This window comes from Micromys minutus (assembly GCF_963924665.1).
Source record: "Micromys minutus genome assembly, chromosome: 11".
In the NCBI taxonomy this organism is placed as follows: Eukaryota; Metazoa; Chordata; class Mammalia; order Rodentia; family Muridae; genus Micromys; species Micromys minutus.
This window is the reverse complement of record NC_137980.1, coordinates 23,691,399-23,712,281: the sequence shown is the minus strand read 5'-3', so window position 1 is coordinate 23,712,281 and position 20,883 is coordinate 23,691,399. Positions and strand designations below refer to the sequence as shown.

The 20,883-nt window shown below is 36.5% G+C and overlaps 1 protein-coding gene across 1 annotated transcript; it reads left to right on the top strand.

Moving 5' to 3' along the window:
- Positions 1-415: 415 nt before the first annotated feature.
- On the top strand, positions 416-20,537 carry MTF2 (metal response element binding transcription factor 2). The gene is made up of 11 exons (XM_080924677.1): positions 416-612; positions 991-1,139; positions 4,327-4,422; positions 5,233-5,301; positions 5,910-6,033; positions 12,473-12,540; positions 14,134-14,304; positions 17,118-17,223; positions 17,354-17,406; positions 17,511-17,615; positions 19,070-20,537. The coding sequence occupies exons 1-11, from the start codon at positions 436-438 to the stop codon at positions 19,425-19,427; spliced, it is 1,476 nt and encodes a 491-aa protein (XP_080780803.1). The 5' UTR covers positions 416-435; the 3' UTR covers positions 19,428-20,537.
- Positions 20,538-20,883: the final 346 nt, after the last annotated feature.

Below are 20,883 nucleotides of genomic sequence, written 5' to 3'. Positions count from 1 at the left end.
AGCTGAGAGCTCTACATCTGGATCTGAAGGCATCAGGAAGAGACAGTGACATTGGGTCTGGCTGGAGCTTCTGAAACCTCAGAACGTAGCCCCACTGATGTTTTCCAACAAGACCACACTTCCAGTAATGCCACCTCGAGTATATGGCGGCAGTCCTCATTCACACCACCACACTCAGCCTCCTCCATTTATACGATATTTAAAATGAGAGCAGTCATGCCTATGCCTAAAAGCAGATTGAAACATGTAGACAGGAGGAACATCGCTGGAGAACTGAGCAGAGAATGTGTGTAGTTGCTCTTTGTTGAACAGTCTGACATAGTTAACACACATTGTCCATATGGCTACAATGAATTGTAAAATATATACACTGTGGAATTTCTCGTGACTGTTTAATGTTGCTTACATACTTCAGGAGCCACTGGGAGTGGGGAGATGGTCTGTACAATATGTCAAGAAGAGTATTCAGAAGCTCCCAATGAAATGGTTATATGTGATAAGTGTGGTCAAGGATATCATCAGCTGTGTCATACACCTCATATTGACTCGAGTGTGATTGATTCGGATGAAAAGTGGCTTTGTCGACAGTGTGTTTTTGCAACAACAACAAAGGTATCTTCTAAAAGTGTTTTGGGCTAAAAATTACTAAACGGGGCTTGTATGGTCTTATTGAAGTGACTATGTACATTGGAAAGTTCTTTGACATTATTAGCAGCTGATATTGGTTAGAAGAATTGTTGTTTTATTAATGATCGTTAAATGGCTTGGGTTTTTGTTTATTTTGACTTTCTGATAATGGTGTGGGGATTGGGACAATAAATTGAAAGAATAAAATAAAATACATTATTAGTAACAGATCACAATATATTATAGAAATTCAAAATAGAAGTTATTTTAGAAGTATCCGGCATTTTTAAACTATAGAATTAAAAATTAGGAAAATTGGTTGAAAAACATGACCTTCACTTTTTCAAATGTTCTAATGTGTAGAGGGGTGGTGCGCTTAAGAAAGGACCAAATGCCAAAGCATTGCAAGTCATGAAGCAGACATTACCCTACAGTGTGGCCGACCTTGAATGGGATGCAGGTCATAAAACCAATGTCCAGCAGTGCTACTGCTACTGTGGAGGCCCTGGAGAGTAAGTACACAGTTATTTAGTGTCTTTTGATGGGATGTTTACTAACATACATTACCTTTTCCTTTTAAGAAAAAACGTTATGATCTATATATACTGTGTAACCACTGTGTAACTGGCCCCAGAGTCTTAACACCTTTTCAAGAGCACTGGATTGCAGATGCTTGGTTTGTCTTATCACTGACTTTGGTGTGGGAATGCTAGAGAATTACAAATGTTTAAAAGAATCAGTTAAATACCACTTCTGTTCTTTCTTTTCTCCCCTTCCCCCTCTTCCATTCCCTGGTCTTTCTCTTTTTCTCTCTCCCTCATATGCCAGATGTGCCATTAAAGCTAGGGGAAAATGCCTGCTTTACCACTTTGTAGTGTGAAGTTGACTCAGTTCATTGGATATCATATTTAATGTGATTATATATTTAAAAATTGGTATAGATTTAATATTATTTAATTGAATAATTAATAGATTAATTAAATGATAGAGTCCAGATGAACTAGTCTGTGTGTGTGTGTATATATCTATCTATCTATCTATTTATCTATAGATACTTTTCAGAAGAAACACACCAGAAGAAGGAATCAGATCCACTGAGCCATCTCTCCAGCTGTTTGTTTGTTTGTTTGGGTTTTTCAAGATAGGGTTTTTTTTGTGTAGCCTTGTCCTCTAACTCTTGCTGTAGGCCCAGCTGGCCTCGAACTCACAAAGATGTGCCTGTTTCTGCCTCCTCAGTGCTGTGCTTAAAGGTGAGCACCACTAACATCTGACTCCATCTTTGTTATTTAAATATTTGCCAATAGATGCCTTTTTTATTATTTTGTATATTATGATGAAGTGTTGCAATTTAATAAACTGGCTTAGCACAATTAGAAATCAAAGCAGTGCCTCTAAGCAAATTGTGAGTTTTGTCAGCAAAGATGTCTGTAGATCCACTATTAGTTTTAATACAAATAAATATTACTAATAAACACTTGGGAAATTTTGCACAAGATTTCTCACTGGAGAAAGATGGGTAGTTGAGAGAGTTTGGGGAGAGTCCTTGCTGTCATAAAAGTAAACAAATAGAGACACAAGGTGTAAATCTGGCTGGCCTGGAGAAGGCTGTAGAACAGGCTGGCATTTAACTTACAGAGATACACTTGCCTCTGCCTCATTGGGATTGAAAGTATGCCTAGCCCCTTGCCAAAAAATTGCCTATGTCATTTTTTTGAGGCAGATGATTAGTTCTTAAACATCAGAAGTACATGCATGAACTATGTCTGATACTTTAAACTTCTGCATTTAGAAGAACGCCTAGAATATAACCATTAATCATGGGCACAGCCGCTGTTTTGATTCTGATCGTACAACTAGTTGCTGGGCAAAAAGACATCTGGAAAGGTCTTACTGTTTTCAAATAAGGATATCACTGTGTCAAAAAATTAGTGAGGAGAAAATAACCTGAGATGTAGATTCAGCTTTGGCAGCTTTTAGCAATCTGAGTCAGATCTATAGAGTTTATAACAAACTATCACAAACCCTTTGTGCTTAATAGGGACATTGCTTTGATTTCTAATCATGTTAACTAAATTTATTGCTGTACTTGATTTTTTTTATTATACTATACAGAAAGGTAAATAGATACAATAAAATGTTTATAAACAGTGCTGGAGTAATGGATGGCTCAGTGGTTAAGAGCACTGACTGCTCTTCCTAGAGGTCCTGAGTTCAATTCCCAGCAACCACATGGTGGCTCACAACCATCTGTAATGAGATCTAATGCCCACTTCTGGTGTGTCTGAAGACAGCTCGGTGTATATATAATAAATCTTTTAAAAAATGATCATAAACAGAAATCTATATGGCCATTTGGCATTTGGGCTAAACACTGGTACCTTTTAATCCATCTTTTGTAAGGTACAGATAATTGATACAAAAAAGCAAAATAAACTACAGCAATAAAGTTTCAGAGGCAATGGAAAGATGGCTCCAGGGGTTGAGAGCTCTTCTAGAGGATCTTAGTTATGTTCTCAGCAACCATATTTATTGGTGATTCATAACCAACTGTAACTCTGCCGTCCAGGGATCCACACCCTTTTATGGGCTCTGTGGGCATTTACACTCAACATGCATGTACCCACACACAGATTTATAAAGGGTGGGGGTGCTAGAGAGATGGCTTGGTGATTAAGAGTACATGCTGCTCTTCAGAGGAACTGGGCTCATTCCTGGCACCACACTGGTATCTCACCTTTCCTCTTTTGACCTCTGCAAAGCACTGCATGCACACGATGCACATTTAGAGATAAAATAAAATAATATATATTTTAATTGCCAGGTTAGGGCCAGGCCTGGTGGTGCATATATGTAGTTGTAGTTTACTCAGGAGGCGAAGAAGAGTGATTGCTTCATCCTAGAACAATCATTCTCATCCTTCATAGTATAGCAACCCTTCAATACACTTTCTCATGTTGTGGTAACCCCCAGTCATAAAAGTATTTTTGTTGCTATTTCATTACTACATTTGCTAATGTTATAAATCATAATACAAATATCTGTGTTTTCTGTTTGTGAAAGGGTCATTTGATGGTAAAGGAGTCATAACTCATAGTTATGAGAACTGCTTGTCTAGGAGTTTAGGGTTCACCTGTGCAGCAGTAAGAACCCAGGCTGAGAAAAAGTCTTCTCAAACCGTTGGATGTGGTTGTTATCAGGAATTCAAAGCCAACCTCAGAATGAGACTCAAAGGAAATGCAAAGAGGCCTGAGAATGTAACCCAGCTGCAAGAGCACCCTGTCTCGCAGGACGGAAGCTCAGCACCTCATGATCTGGGTGAAGTGGTAATTAATCTCAGTACTAGGGACGTAGGAGAACCCTAGATTTTTTTTTTTTTTGAGTTTATTTTCAGTTTGAGGCTAACCTGTAATAGGTGATACAGTGTTTCAAAAAAACAAAACAAAGCAAAACAAAAAAAGGAATTAAAAAACAACATGCCAAATAAAAAGTGATATATGGGTTTGTAGCTCATTGGTAGAGTGTGTAAAACAACCTGGATTAGATCTCACTACAAAAAGCAAAACCCCTAAATCTTGTGATTTGAGAGAGATCAAAGAAATTATTAACTTAAAATACTAATTGTGAGTTGGAGATCAGTCTTGAATTATAATGAAGTATTGTTTAAAAAATTTTTTTTTCATCTTTTTCTTTTTGTGGTAGCTGGTATTTAAAGATGCTGCAGTGCTGCAAATGTAAGCAGTGGTTTCATGAGGCTTGTGTCCAATGCCTTCAAAAGCCAATGCTATTTGGAGATAGGTAAGAAGAGCATTTGAGCTTTAATGACTGGTTTGTCGGGGCTGCTTTATATTTGTGATTATTTTGCAGTTTCAGATTTCCAAAAATAATTTTGACAATGATGTATTAAAGGGCCCAATTCAGACAGAAAATACTGAATAGTAAACATGCTTTCTATATATCTATGCCTTTGAGTATTATTATTTCAGAGAGCTTTTAAGTATTGTCTCAGTGTTGACATTTGTTTCTATCATGCTATAGTTCTCAAACTATTCTCCTCGGTTCCTTCCACTCATGAAGCTCAAAGGAATACCATGATAATTGAAAGACCATAGGATCTTATTAAAAACAAGTTGTATGTTTAGTTCGGAAATGTGTGAAAGCAGCCACCATGCACTTTCTATACCAGGATGTTAGGACAGGACAGTGAGCTCTAGGACGAAAACTAAGATCATTAAAGTTAGCTTACTGATCTCTCAGGTTAAATCTCGGTTTAAGAAAGGATAACTGTCCTTCTGACCTTGGTTTGCTCCTTTTGAACATTGAGCAAAACAATGCTTATAAAAATAGCCATCAAAGATTTGGCACATATAACCTATTAGCAAGAATAACTTAAGAATTCTTTAATAGTTAAAGACATTGTCCCTTAACCACAGATAGGAATTTTAAGTATTGTTGGTTATTAGTGTCATAATAGAAATTACATTTTGATTTGTGTATCAGTCCTTACATTGTAAAGCCTTATATTATTTTCTGAATATTGGCTGTAATCGTAACTAGTTTGAATACTCAGTGTAAACTTTGTTTTTGTTTTTTTCCCTCTTTCTTTAGGTTTTATACATTTATTTGCTCTGTCTGCAGTTCTGGACCAGAATACCTCAAACGTCTACCATTACAGTGGTAAGCATGAACTGTTCTACATTTTTTAAAGTGCCATATCACATCATAAAACCTTCCATATGAAATGAAAAAGAATTTTTTTTTCTATACCTGGCTTTTATTTTAATAATCCTCAAAGCTTATACTGGCTTCAGGATTATCAATTGTATTATTTGTTAGGAAGGCTGCTCATGTGGAAGGTTATAGATAATTCTTTCAATTGTCTTTTAAGAATTTTGGAGATCTAATGTGTATACTATGATTTTACAAATTTTTATTTGCTCTTCATATTTAGGAACAGGTGATGGGTTAATTTGTGCCAGTGGCACAGGCCCAGCAATGTACAGTCTGCTTTGTGGCCTCCTTATAGTGAAGCGCAAAGTCTTGATAAATAATCATTTTCTCCTGTAGCTAAATCTTTTTGAGATGCATTTAGGAAGTAATTTGGTTTATAATTATTCCAGATAAGCTAAGCAAATGTTTTCTTCATAAGTATCAGTTTATTGTATTGTCACTGGGATGACTTTAGCATGTCACTTTGGTTATATTACACTAGTTTTATAAAAAAACTGATTTCTTAACAATAATCAAAAACAGTTTCATCTATTTTGATTATTTTTGGATTTCAGGGTAGATATAGCACACCTATGCCTTTACAACCTAAGTGTTATTCACAAGAAGAAATACTTTGATTCTGAACTTGAGCTTATGACATACATTAATGAAAACTGGGATAGATTGCACCCTGGAGAGGTAGGTGGCTCAGAGCTTCTCGAAGTCTATGTTTCTGTGAAAACTAAGAAGACATATGAACAAATCAGACAGCTAAGGCTTAAATTTTTATTTATTTATTTATTTATTTATTTATTTATTTTAGAAATCACTTTGGTAAGGATATCAGAACTATTGTCTTATGTTCTTGTCTTGGGAAACTTGGTGGAAATAAAATTACACGATTCTTCCATATTCTAAAGTCAGAAGCATTGTAGTTAAATATCTGCTAGAAAAAATTTTATTGACTATATTATATATAATTTCTTTCAGTTTTCAATAGAAAAATCTTAGAGAAATAACCAGTACTATTGTTTTTCTCTTATCTTTTATATCAAATATTTCTATCAAGGAATGCTAGAACGGTGAGTTTTAGAATACTAAGTTATTGAGTGACTTATGATGTCTCCTGTTATCTACTAGTGCTCATTTACAAAGAGCTTTGGAGAAGGAATCTAGAACTAGAACTGTAAGCCAGTTAGTGAGACTGCTGTGGTGCAAGGCTAGCCTGTGCTACAGAGCGAGAGCTTGTCTCAAGAAGAAAAGATGAGATACAGAAAATATAAGCTCAATAAAGAGATTTTGGAACTATAAAATAACGCAAAGTGAAAATTAAGTTTTCTAGTATTTTTACTCTCTACCTAGAATTATTAAAATACAAATTATTGGGCCAGTGAGCTTTCTCAGTATACCAATAAGGTACTAGCCAAGAGTTTTATCTCTGTCACCCATGTAAGTATGAATGGAGAGAACTGATTACACAAAATTGTTTATGACTTCTACATGCATATCATGTACACATATACACAATAAAAATTACAGTATGGATTATCAACTACTTTGGAAAAAATGTTTTTCTGGAATATGGGCTTGTATGCACTGTAGTCTTATAAAATTTTGTCAGCTAATTGGAAATTTATTAGGAATTTCTGTGTGTATGGCTTTGGTTCTAGAGATCATATTAAACAGGGTACCAAAGATGTGGGCTTTACAGTTTCATGGAGCTCCAGGAACACAATCATATATACATATTTAGTTTGTACATCAGACCTGTATAAATAGCACTGCTTTTGTACTTTTGAGAAAGCCTCTGACTAGGTAACCCTGTTCTGGAACTCAATTATAGGCCAGACTTTCTCCTCCTTTTTGTCTTCTGAGAGCTGAGATTAAAGATGTGTGTCACTATGCTTGTTTTTAGACTTTTTATAACCATGTCAGAAGATAATGATAGGTTCTGGATTTTTTATTTCTTTTGACTGTAGCCTCATTGTATAACCCTTGTCTGGAACTTTCTGTGTAGATCAGTGTGGCCAGAAACAGTGATTTTCTTCCTCTATCTCCTAATGCTTAGTTACAGGCTGATAGCTTCTTGTTTGATCATGGGTAATAAGAACACTTACTACAGTCATTGCATTTGAGACCACAGTAAAAGTTCTTAATGTTTTTAGTTGATCTGTTGCTGTTATGCTAAATTGCCTTGGTGCATTTAACCCGAGACACTAATATATTCTGGACTCTGCCTGGTATCAATTGTTTTTTTATTCCTACTGCGATTTTATTTTAAATCTTTATTTTTAAAATAGCTCAATTTCTGTTAATTGTAGTCTTAAAACCTTAACCCACTAAGATTGACAATAGGCTATACGTTGTGCTGCCTTAATTTTGAGAAGAAAGGTGGGGGAACTCAGTAGATACTATATGAGAAAGATGTGTGGAGTCCATGGAGTGTAATAGAATGTGTATTAAGTAAAATAAGGACTCTGAAGAACAGTAATACTTATAGATTTTATATTAGTATTGGATAGATGGAGAAAACTCATGTTGTTAAGAAAAGGTATATGTTATTGGAGGAAGAGTTATTTTAAATAATAATTTTCATTTGCATAGAAATATAAAACTGAAGCTAAGTGTATTTTGATCTGGGCATGTGATTGTATACCTATAATCTATTCAGGCTGATGCAGGAGGATCATAATTTCACAAGGCCAACCTGGGCTTACATATATATAGTAATACCTGTTTCAAAAACAAGCCATAAACAAAAAAGATGTAGTTTTATGTTGGTGACAATACTTGCTTAGTCCTCACAATGAGATACAGCACTTACTGTAAAACAAGAGATATGCACAATCCAATTTATAACATAGTTGCATTTTAGTGTGTGAAACACAGAATGAAGCCTTTTACCCTCTTACATGAGTTGAGTTAAAAGATGGCATTCTGAAATCTTTAAAAAAAAAAAAAAAAAAAAAGGCTGGAGAGATGCCTCAGTGGCTAAGAGCACTGACTGCTCTTCCAAAGGTCCTGAGTTCAAATCCCAGCAACCACATGCAACGGGATCTGATGCCCTCTTCTGATAGCAACAATGTACTCATATAAAATAAATAAATCTTTAAAAAAAAAAAAAAGATGGCATTCTGTACAAAAGTGTTCTCTAGGAACTTAGAGATAGCATTTGGGAAAAAAAGCACAAGGAGTAAGTACTGACAGTACATTCGATGGCTTGCTTCCCCCCCCCCCCCCCCCCGTCTCTGTCTCTGTCTCTCTGTCCTCCCCCCCCTCTCTCCCTCCTTTTTTTTTTTTTTTTTTTTTTTTTTTTTTTTTTTTTTTTTTTTTTTTTAAAGACAGGATTCAGAGTTCCTCTTGCTTCCCAAGTGCTGGGATGAAAGGAGTATGACACATTGCCCAGATACTCTCATTGTCAATTTTCATGTTTAGTCTCAGCAAAATAGGAACTTGATATTTCATATAAGTTAATTTTGAAGTTTTATAAATCAATTTTTAAAACCTTATAGGAATAAATATTCCTTCACATGCAATTGAATGTGGTGGACATGGCATACACAAATTATAAACTGACTTCAAATAAGATACTGAAATGCAAGCTAATTAAGTAAAAGTTAAGTGGATTTGTAACGGACTTGAAAAACAGTAAGAAAACTAATTTGGGAAATTTTGGTGAAGTGTGTAAAAGAAGCCCAAGTTCTGTTTTGTCTTTGGAAAGAATGCTGGGATCAAGAGAATATACCTGAAAATTGAGCTGAAAACAAGAATTGGCACACACCTTTGATGACAGCATTTAGAAGGCAGAGGCAGGGAGAACACTGAATTTGATTCCAGCCTAGTCTGTATAGGGTGTTCTAGGCCAGCCAGGGCTACATAGTGAATATTTATCTGTAAGAACATAAAATAAAAATAAAACCTATTGGTGCTATAATCCCAAATACTCAGTAGGACCACAGGTTCAAAGCCAGCCTACAATTGAGTGAGACACTGAGAGGTAGTAAGCTAAATATGGTTGCAGACACCTATTGTTACAAGTTTGGAACTACATGGACTATAAAGCAAAACTTTGTCTTCCAAAGATGTAGATGTAGCTTAAATAGTAGAGTTCTTGCCTAGCATGATGAAGTCCTGAGGTTAGTCTCTAATACCAGATAAAGCTCGGCACATGGCTTACATCCAGAACTCAAGAGATGGATAAAGATGGGATGTTGAAGGCCAGCCTGGAATACATGAACCTTCTGCTCAAAAAAAGAAAAAATAGAGGACCCAGGAAGTTGTTCAGTGATAAAACACTTGGATGGTGTATATTGAGGCTCTTAGTTTAATCATTAGTACTACAAAGCAGGGGTCAAGGGGATGGACCATTTATACAGATCTTTGAAAAGTCTTGCGGCTGCTGTTGTTGATTTTCCCCAGACACAGGGTCTCACTGTATCTGTGGCTATCTTGGAACTCACTATGTAGTTCGGGCTGGGCTCAAACTCACAGAGATGTACTTCTACCTCTGTCTCCCAAGTGCTGGGATTAAAAGTGTGTGCCACTATGCCCTACTTTTTTCTTTTAAATTTAGGAACAATAATACAGATATAAAGTAGGGATTTTTTTATTTAACTATAACTGATAAGACTTCAGATTTGGACAATAAGAGGGGAAACAGGAAGACCAGTTAAGACAGTTTACATAAAGTATCACATGATGTGACCTATTAGAAACTTGAACCTGGTTTCTAGCTTATGAAAGTTGTATTTTCAGAATTGTCTTATAAAATGGAAGAGAAGAATTTAAGAGTTTTTGCTCAACTATAATGCTTTGAAGTGGGGTTCAGTAAATGATTTCACTTTTACCACTAGTAATATTAAGCTAAGGGTAGATAACTGGGTCTTTTGGTCTTGATGAAAGGTTGAATTAGATCCAGAGTTTGCTTATTTTCTTGTTGACTTCAAAATCTGCTTATTTATTCTTAATAGAAATTCTGTGTCTGAGATTGTACTTTTGAGGGTTGAGTATGTACTGCTTTTTTGTTTTTAGAGATTTATTTTATGTATATGAGTACACTGTTGCTGTCTTCAGATACACCAGAAGAGGGAGGGCATCAGATCCCATTATAGATGTTTGTGAGCCACCATGTGGTTGCTGGGAATTGAACCTCTGGAAGAGCAGTCAGTGCTTTTAACTTCTGAGCCATCTTTCCAGCCCCTTTGTTATTTTAAGACAAGTCTCTCTATACATTTCTGGCTTTCTTGGAACTTACTGTTTAGACCTGACTGGCCTTGAACTCAAAGCCTCCCAAGTGCTGGAATTACAGGTATGTGCCACCAAGCCCTATAGGCATGTGCGTGTGAGGCCCTATGCTCAATCCTCAAAACTCCCTCCAAACCGTGGCATCTCAGATTAGCAGCACAGTCTGATAGTGGCTAGCATGCTTGACCTTGACTTAGCACCAGATGTGCTGAAAAAATAACCACCTCAAGGAGAATTGAGCAGCTCATTTTACCTGTGAGGTGCTTGGCACTTAGGATGTCCACACAAGATTTGTCTTTTGAATTATACTTGGTTTATTCACCCAAGCATTCCATGTAATACCACGATAATATAAAATAGACTTTTTACCAAAAGGCCAACTGGATGCTGTTCAGACTTCCACCAGGTAGTCTTGTCCAGTGAAGAAGCTTTAGGCTTGAACCACGTCCACTGTGAAAGCCTTTCATCAAGGGCAGGCTGGAGAGGGGCACTGGTAGAGAGGTCCTCAAGAACATTACTCAGTGTGAGCTCAGCAACAGTGTGAGAAGTTCAGTGGTCACTGAAGTTAGGCCCACACACAGGCCGGTCGTGAGGTCCTCTTGCTAAGATATTAAGGCAGAGACTTGAGAAAACACATCTCAGGAGCATTGTTGTGCAGTTCTAGGAACTGCTTTTAAAGTTCTAGTTTTTATTATTTATTGGACTTTAGTTTTCAGGGTTCGATACTTGGGGCTGGTTCACTAACATATCTATGCCACCTTAAGGTTAGCTTGTTAGCATATCAAGGATGTCTTTAAGATCAGCTTCCCTCTGAGTGTCTCCTGCCTGGTTCATTAATATATCAGAGCTTAGGGTAGACCTGTTAGCTCCAAACTATGGTGGCAGGCTCCTGAAGGTTTCACTTATATCAACTCATCTGTAGAACAGAATTGGAATAATGACTTGTGAGTCTCTTCTAGCTCCTACTTTTTTTTTTTTTTTTTTTTTGGCAGATTGAGTTTTCTTTCACTTGATGTGTCCTTGCACTTGGGAATTTCAATTAGTGAAGAACATTCTTTGTATCCGATTATATAGAACTCTCTGTCTCTCCTTGTCTGTCTGTCCATGTATGTCAGTGGGGCCAAATTTTAAACTTTTGTTTAAATACAGTGTTTTTGTGAGTAACTAGCTGTCTTGGAACTCACTCTGTAGACCAGAGTGGCCTTGAACTCACAAGAGTTGTATCTGCCTCTGCCTTCCAAGTGATGGGATCAAAGTTGTGCTACCACTGCCAAGTGAATGCATAGGTTTTAAAAGTGTTTTGTAAGCTGGGCTGTGGTGGTTCCTGCCTTCTATCTCAGCACTTGGCAGGCAGAGAGAGTTGGATCTCTGATGTTGAGGCCAGTCAGGACTACAGAGTGAATTTCAGGATAGCCAGGGCACACAGGGAAACACTGTCTTGAAAAGCCAAGAGAGGGGAAAAAAAAGCAAACAAAAGATCCAAAAAACCCCTAGTGGTTTGTGAAGTTACTTGGTGCTGAGTTATTCGGGACCAACTAAAGTGTATAATTATGGAAATAGCCCTTCCAATTTCACAGTTTTGTTTTTATTGTTGTAGAGATTGTGTATAATATTAGAGGTATTATTTCCCTGAGTCAAAGCTATAAGAAATTGAATATCACTACTATGTAAGTTTTGTAGTGTTTAAAGTACATAGTTCTACCAATAACAACATGGGTGTAACACAAACAGTAAGTCTTGGAAAGTTCTGTGGCACTAGGTGGGACACAGTAATTCAGTGAGGACCCAGAATAGGTTGATGCTAGGTCTTCTGAATATAGGTCTACCTATAGCACCTGTATATTATTAATGAATGAACTTATAGTGTATTAAATTGTTTCTTGATACTTCACAGCTGGCAGACACACCCAAATCTGAAAGATATGAGCATGTTCTGGAGGCATTAAATGATTACAAGACCATGTAAGTGGATTTATTTTACATATCCCTGTAAAGGAGATAGTAAGAAAAGAATAAGGGCATTAAGAATTGTGGGATTGTATAAGGAAGAAGTACATACTATTTTAAATGTTTTAATGCCCTGCTTTCTTTTGGTCAGAGTAAGATAGGGATTCTAGAAGGCTGCAAAAGAAAAGAGTAATACTTCAGACAATGGGTGGGTGGGAGGCATATCAGTACCCTGATGGGGATGCAGATTTAGTCTACTCTCTTAAAGAAGCATATTTACTGAAGACAGAGTGAAGTCTTGTTAACTGGTGGGTTATGTAAAAAATGGAGACTCTTGTGTTTTAAGATTAGTTATTGCCATACCATAGAACAGTAAGTACTGAGTAAATAGTCCTAAGTATTATTGATCTGAATGGTCTTAAGTAATTCACAGAGAAAATCTTTTTATTGTATAGACTGCTCTTCTTTAAATCCAGCATGTCTTGAAGATAGTTTTAAAATGACAAGGAAATTCTTATAAATGTATGTATACAGACTCTCAGACAGTATTTTAAATTGTATTATAAAATTTGAGAAGATTATGTTTTGAACCTGACAGTATTTTCTTATTAGATAATTTAGTTTTCACTAGATCTTTAAGTTATTTTAAAAATGTATAAGATAGTTGAGTTATTATACTGATAAGTATTGTTGGAATAAATTCTTAATTCTACCTTAAAATACCAGAAATACATGTTACTGTTAATGGTAGAAATGAGAGGTGTACATTCTTTAGGTACATAAAAATGGAAATACATTTTGTGCAACTGACTGTAGAGGTTTTTATGACCAGAAATGTACTAGTAGAGTTAACGTACACGGAAATGTTTGGTTATAAAAAATTCTAAAGAATGTTTTCCAGGCGCCTAAAGTCTAAACCAACCCTCTTGGGTCTAAATTGTTTCAACCTCATGGCTGAAAGTACATACCATTTATGCTCTTTTACTTTCTGGATCTTTAGAGATGGCCTTCTTAGAAGGTGTCTCTGGTCAGATTTTTTTTTTTTTTTTTTGGTACTATAAAGATACTCTGAAATAGAGTTGTTGAGACTCAATACTCTTTGTTTCCTGGGGTTATTTAATTACTCTAGAGACAGGGTATCACTGACATAAGCTTAGGCTGATCCTCAGCCAGAAACAGTGGCACATCTGTGATGTCAAGTACTTGGGAAGTTGAGGCAGGAGAATTGTGAATTAAAGCCAATTCATCTTTATGATGAGACCTGTCTCATAACAGTAATAACCACAAACCTGAATTCAAATAATGCTCCCAGCTTGGCTCCCATGAATGGGATCTATACTCTATTATTAGTTACCTATTATCACACCTAATCTAGAAGCCATATTTGGAAGAAGGGGAATGTGGAATTTTGTTCTTGTCCTGTCCTTTCCACTCATAATAGCCTGTAGCCTTTAGATAAGAATTTGTAGCTGGCTGTGGGGTAGATGAGAATAAAGGAAAGGGGGAAATATTTTGTGGTATCTGGTAGTTATCCATGAAAGTTATGCTAGGGGCTTCCATATGTGTGTGCAGTTTTTAAAATTTTAGTCAATTTTTTTAAAAATTTAGGTTTATGTCTGGGAAAGAAATAAAGAAGAAGAAGCATTTGTTTGGGTTGCGAATTCGTGTTCCTCCTGTGCCACCAAATGTGGCTTTCAAAGCAGAGAAAGAACCTGAAGGAACATCCCATGAATTTAAAATTAAAGGCAGAAAGGCATCCAAACCTATATCTGACTCAAGGTAAAGTCTGTGGTGCAGCTTTATTTATCACTGAATGTGTGTGTTATGAGGTGGCATGTGACAGTGTGCATGACAGTGTGAATGGTGCGGTGACCTGCACTGACCTCACCTACATGGCAGGCTTAACTCCCTTTAGACAAGGTAAGGAAAGGGTCGCTTATGTTCATGTTTTGGCTTTACTACTTAGGTTTTCTGATTCATTTTCACACTCAACACTTTCGTCAAATGCCTTTGCCTTCTAAGTGCTGAGGGTTTAATGACAAGATGGGTGTCCCCCTTGTCCTTGATGGGGTCGCATAATTGTGAGGAAAATGTGTAATAACTAAAAGTAATTGAGTATTCTGACAGCAGGTATGGAGGGAACATTGTACTTAACTCAAAGGTTTACGGAAGGAGGACTGTGTAAGATAACGTTTAAGAATATTCCAGCAGTATGAAAAATAAACAAGCAGAGTGCTCCAGGGTGCAGACGTGGAGGCCATGCAGCATAGTCTCAGTTCACAGAAGACTAGCTTGCTATTAATGGGGATTAGAGAATAGGGATTCGATACTTGATAGATTGGGTGGCTCTTGATCATACAGGAACTTACAGATATGGATACCCTGCTGTCTCTATACAAAGTGGTAGCCATTTTAATTAAACACTTTTAATTATCTTTAAAAATTCTTTGCATGGTAGTACAGAGGTAAGAAAAATAGGAAAAGGTGAAGACTTGGTTTTGTCTGGCTGGGGTTGTGGGGACAGTCAAGTGGAGTGAACGGGATTGACATCTCTTTTAGGGCAGAATTGATCAAATTTGCTACTGAATTAAATTTAGGAAAAAAGGGGAATAAGGTGACATTGCAAATTTCCAGCTTGAGCAACTCACAGATGCTGGTTTCGTGCTATGATAGTTAAGAATGTGATGGTGTGGTAGGTGGGGGGCTTCTCCTGTTCTTTCTTAGTTGAGATTCTTATGACACATCTGAATGGTGAAGGGTAGGTGACTTTGATTTGTAGATAAGGACTGCATAGGTCAGGACAGGTGGTATAAATTGTGAAGTCAGGAGAATGAATAAAATGATCTAGGGAACAAGTAGTCAGTGTTCTTAATTGCTGAGCCATCTCTCCAACCACATATTGTTGTCATGTAAACCAAAAGTTTGATAAATTAAGTGATATTGGATGCTAGTAAAACAGGAGAGGTTACTGTAACCTTTTGTTATTAGTGATATTGACAAAACAGTAAAGATTGGGATGATTCATGGATTAAGAACTATGCTTCTGCTTGTCAGGGATGCTAACATTCAGAATAATGGTGATCATGACAGGAAGAGTGCATAAGAGAGTACAGAAGGGACGTGAGTTAGCAGGGTGAAGAGGAAATGTCAGTAAAGTGAAGCAGATCAGTAGGCGGGATTAATAGAACAGAACAGCTCTTAGTTGTTAGGAGATAATTGGAATCTTTTTCTGTGTACCCAAGATGAGTGTAAGTCAAACTTCATTGAGAAAGCAAAGGGAAGGCTCTGTTGTCTCAGTCTGAGAATAACTTATGGTAGCAGGAGAAACATCTGATGAAATGGTTTGAAAAAAGGCAAAGCATATGCTTGTAGACATTAGAGGTTTAAGGTTATTGTTTGGTAGTCTATTTTCTCAAGTGTGAGGTGTAAGCCTGCTTGAAAGTGCTGTATGCAGCGGGGAATTCTAGAGAAAACAAGAGAGGGATAATGTATTTACAAAACGTTGATAATACTATATAGTCATTTTAATAAGTACATACCTAAGGTATTGTTGAGGAAGAAAAAAATTGCTTCTTCCTGCATTTTTCTTGTTAGATCTAACCCTGTACTCTCAGTTGCCATTATGAATCAAGAAAGGAGAATCCCACAAACCTGGCATTGCTGTGATGTTAGGGGTGGCAGCTCTCAGATTACCCTGTACTACTGAGAAGGGCTCATCTTTCTTCAGAGCACCCCCACCTTGTGGACCCTGTGTTTGTTCAGACCTCTTTGCATGTCGGGTTACTTTGTAAAAGATGCATATCTCACCCATCCTTGTCCTTAAGAGTTGTGACCTTGGTCTCATTACTCCCTCCTTGTCCTCCTACTGGGAGTTTTCCCTGGTTTATCTCACTTTCCTTACTGCATTCCTGTGGCACTTTGTTTAGTTGTGCATGCTTGTGTTCACTTGTGCTCATCTATGTGAGTCCTTCAGAGGAAGCATCTTTGTGTCCCTTTTGCACCTTTCTGTAGCAGCCCTTGTTTATGGAGAGTCTCTGTATTCTGCATGTTCCTGTTTGCTCTTTTGTTCTTCTCTGTTAGCTATATTCTTGTCCATACAAGTTTTTACTACTTGGAACACATGCTTGAAGAATGACTTTCTAGTTTGCAGTTTGGCCTGTCAGATGCTCTGTCTCAGTATGGAGGATTTCATTCTTGTTCTGCTGCCTTGGGCTTGATTACTCAAGTGTTCCTTTCTTTACAGACTCAGGTGTGTGATATTATGTCTGAGACTATATTTAAAGAGAAACAAGCTGTTGATAGTGAAATTTTAAATAAAGGTATTTTCACAAGATTAGCTAATTTGTAGTCACTTTGAGTAGTAAATTCTTGAAACCTTCCCCTCCAAAGTAGTAAGAAAGTTTTAAAATAGTTTAGCTAGTATGGCTTTTTGGTGATTTGTTATTTTTTAAAGTCTTAAAGTGATAAGAATATTATTAGATTTATAGTAAGGAGAGCACCCTTTTCCTTAAAACTTTCAAAAATGTAATTAAAATTATCTAATTAAAACTATTTTTTTTTTATGCAAAGATTAAATATAGTCTTTGTTTCAGGGAAGTAAGCAATGGGATAGAAAAAAAAGGAAAGAAAAAATCTGTAGGTCGTCCTCCTGGCCCATATACAAGAAAAATGATTCAAAAAACGGCCGAGCTACCTTTGGTAAGAGAATTTGTTTGCATATGTTCTCAGTAAAGACTCTTAATTGTAATTGAGAAGTGAATGTTACACTAGAATTGTCTTTTAAGTATGAATTTTTTCCTTTAAAATTTATTTTTTTATAATTTTTCAGGATAAAGAATCAGTTTCAGAGAATCCTACGTTGGATTTACCTTGTTCTATAGGGTAAACATTCATTATTTTTCTTTCCTAGGAATTTTCTTTGTGAAGGAATTCGTATTTCTATTGTTATGTAATATAGTTATGCCATTTAAATTCTTTTGTCTCAGGAGAGCTGAGGGAATTGCACATTCATCCAATACCTCAGATGTGGACCTCACGGGTGCTTCTAGTGCAAAAGAAACTACCTCGTCTAGCATTTCCAGGCATTATGGGTAGGTATTCTACCCTGTAACCTCAGCTCTGCTGGACCAGGCTGGCCTCAAACTAAGATCCACCTGCTCCTCTCCCTGGAGTTCTGGGATTAAAGGCACATGCCACCACTGGACAGCTTGGTTTATTTATTTTTCTAATTTTAATTTAGTTTTTAGCATTGAGTTTTGTGGGGCAGGGCATATAGGGGTTTTTACTTGTAGTTCCGGCCACAGATGTGTCCCTCCTACTGCATAACTTCCTGACAGCTCCAAAAACAGTTTTGTCCCAGTGTTCTTTCTCAATATATTGAGTCTTGTAACTTTTATGCGGTGTCTTTTAAGTTTCCTAAATTGACTTTCCTTAGCTTACTAACTTTTTAAACTTTTATTCCTTCACAATAAAAACAACCCTGTATTTTCTCTTGTTCACTTCCTCTTTCCTTGAATTCCTACTTTTCAACAAGTTCATCTACATTTTATTTACTTATTAGGTCCACTGCGTTTCATTAGGATTGCCTCCCTGAGTGTGGCAATCTGTTCTCATTTACTTATTTCCTTTCAGATTGTGTTGTTTTGATTGAATAATGTAGCAATTGGTAGTGATGTGTGTGAGCCTAGAGGTGTCTGTGTTGTTAATCATCTGAACAATAGAAACACCATTGGATCTATGGTTAAAAGAGCTTACTATTCTTACAGACTCCAGTGTGGTTCCTAGCAACCACATCAAGTCAGCTTACAACCTTCTCTAATTTTAATTTCAGGATGTTTGGTGCCCTCTTGTGGCTTTCCTGGGTACCTGAACACATGTATCATACCTACCTACCTACCTTCATACAGACAGACACACACACACACACACACAAATAGAAATATGTATTAAAACATTTTTTTCCTTGCATGAGATTTTAGTAATAAGCCCCCCCCCCCAAAAAAAAAGGCGTACTTCATCTCTGGGTACTAAGGTGTGTGTTACTACCATGTCTGGCCTCTCAAGTTTGGTATGTAAGTGTGCCTTGCTTTTAGGACTTTCATATTGTATTCATGACAAAATGTATAGCTAATTTGGACTCATCTACTAGTATTAAGGATTTTCTCATCTTTTAATTGTTGTTTTACAGTTCTAGCAATGTAAACATTCAAGTAATGTACAAACTCATTTTCTGGGAATCTTTTTTTGTCCTCTTGTTTTTTTAAGATTTATGTATTTTATATAAGTACACTGTAGTACACATCCCCAAGGAAGTGATGATGTCTGTATGAAGTAATGCAGCAATATGGTGCTAAGGACTTTGTTTTAATTGGACTGAATTTTGTCTTCAGCAAACACATACAATAGCCAGGTGATGGTAGTCATTAATCTTAGCATTAGGGAGATCATGAGACTATGCTACCCTAGGCCATGAGATAAGAACCTGTGGGGGGAAAATGCCCAAGTGAAAAAGATCTTAGAACATGTGTTCTTTTCCCTACCCTAGATTATCTGACTCTAGAAAAAGAACTCGCACAGGAAGATCGTGGCCTGCCACAATACCACATTTGCGGAGAAGAAGAGGTCGCCTTCCACGAAGAGCCCTCCAGACTCAGAACTCAGAAGTTGTAAAAGATGATGAAGGCAAAGAAGATTATCAATTTGAAGAACTTAACACGGAAATTCTGAATAACTTAGCAGATCAGGAGTTACAGCTCAATCACCTGAAAAACTCTATCACTAGTTATTTTGGTGCCGCAGGTAGAATAGCGTGTGGTGAAAAATACAGAGTTTTGGCTCGTCGGGTGACGCTTGATGGGAAGGTGCAGTATCTTGTGGAGTGGGAAGGAGCGACTGCATCCTGACTGTAGGACTGAACGTTACCTTCACTGCACTCCTTTTCTGTTGGTACAGTTCAAAAAGAGTGTGGGGTTTATTATCTTTCTTAGAAAAACAGACAAAGAAAATACAAAAATATTCACAAAAGGAGATGATACTGGCCTTAACATGTACTTGTCAATGTTACGGATATTGTCATAAAAAGATATCTTTTAAAAATCAGAGGAGAGACTTAATTTTTTTAAATCTTAAGATTTGTAGACTGTTTCTAGGCTAGGATATTAAACATGATTCAAACCCATGCATGGTGTTAGATACTTTTTATAATTATTCTATCGAGTCAATTTTTGTGATTAGTGGTTATCAGAGCAAACAGATCATGTAGATAGCACAAGTATTTGGAGAAACATTGTGTGTTTTGTTACCAAAATGTTGGAAAGATTTATTTCAATACCCTTTAGATTTCATAAAGTGCAGTGTATATAATGTCTACTGACTGTAAAATACTGAAATTTCAAGCAAAATGTAAAAAATATATTGAGCCTGTAAATTGCTCTGTGACTAGACTTCATTGTCGTCTTAATATATTCTTTGCATGTACATGTATATACACATATGTGTATATATATGTGTGTGATTATGTGACCTATGCAATACAAATTATGGGAACGGGCAGCTTTGGAGTATATATCCCATAATTCTTATTTCAGGAATAGTTGCAGTATTTACACAGCAGCATTTCTTCTCAGGCGTTTATTGGGTGCTGTGGCTTGCTATGTATGAAGAGAAATGTGTCAAGTTTAGTGTGTACTGAAGAAGGGTGTGAACAACAGTGTTCATGGGTTTTTAGAGTGCTTTTCAGTCCTTGTAACTCAGCTGTTGAATACCTAAAACAAATTCAAGTGATATCTACATTATTAGAAGTGATGTTTTCAAGTTATTGTGGCACATTATGATTGTAAATGTCTCAATTTTAACAGTAAGTCTGTAGGAGCCCGGTGAAGACTCCTGAAATGTCTGTAGTAATTGTTAGTCATGTTTGAGTAAGCGTAGTATGAACAAAGTATTTTATTGCACAGGGTTAACAAACAGTATGTTGCTAGCTGAGGCTAACTGCTGTTTTATTACAACATTACCTCTTGTTTTTATAAAATGTACCAAGATTTTAAATTGATATCTTTATTTTACATGTTAAAAAAGTTTCTTTTATCACCAGTGTTAGAGTTGTCTTCTGGTTTTTTTTTTTGTTTGTTTGTTTGTTTTGTTTTGTTTTTTTCTTGTTGTTTTCTTTCTTAGCCAAAGAGTAAACAGAAGAATATTATTTTGGTAGCTCTTCATTTTACTTTTATAATGATTGGTGGATTTTAGACTAAAAATTGGGGAAACTTCTGCCAAAATGAAAAATCTGTGACGTGTATTGATGACAATGCTAAGACTGTGGTTAGTGCTTATTTATTCCATTAATTGATTATTTGACTGTTT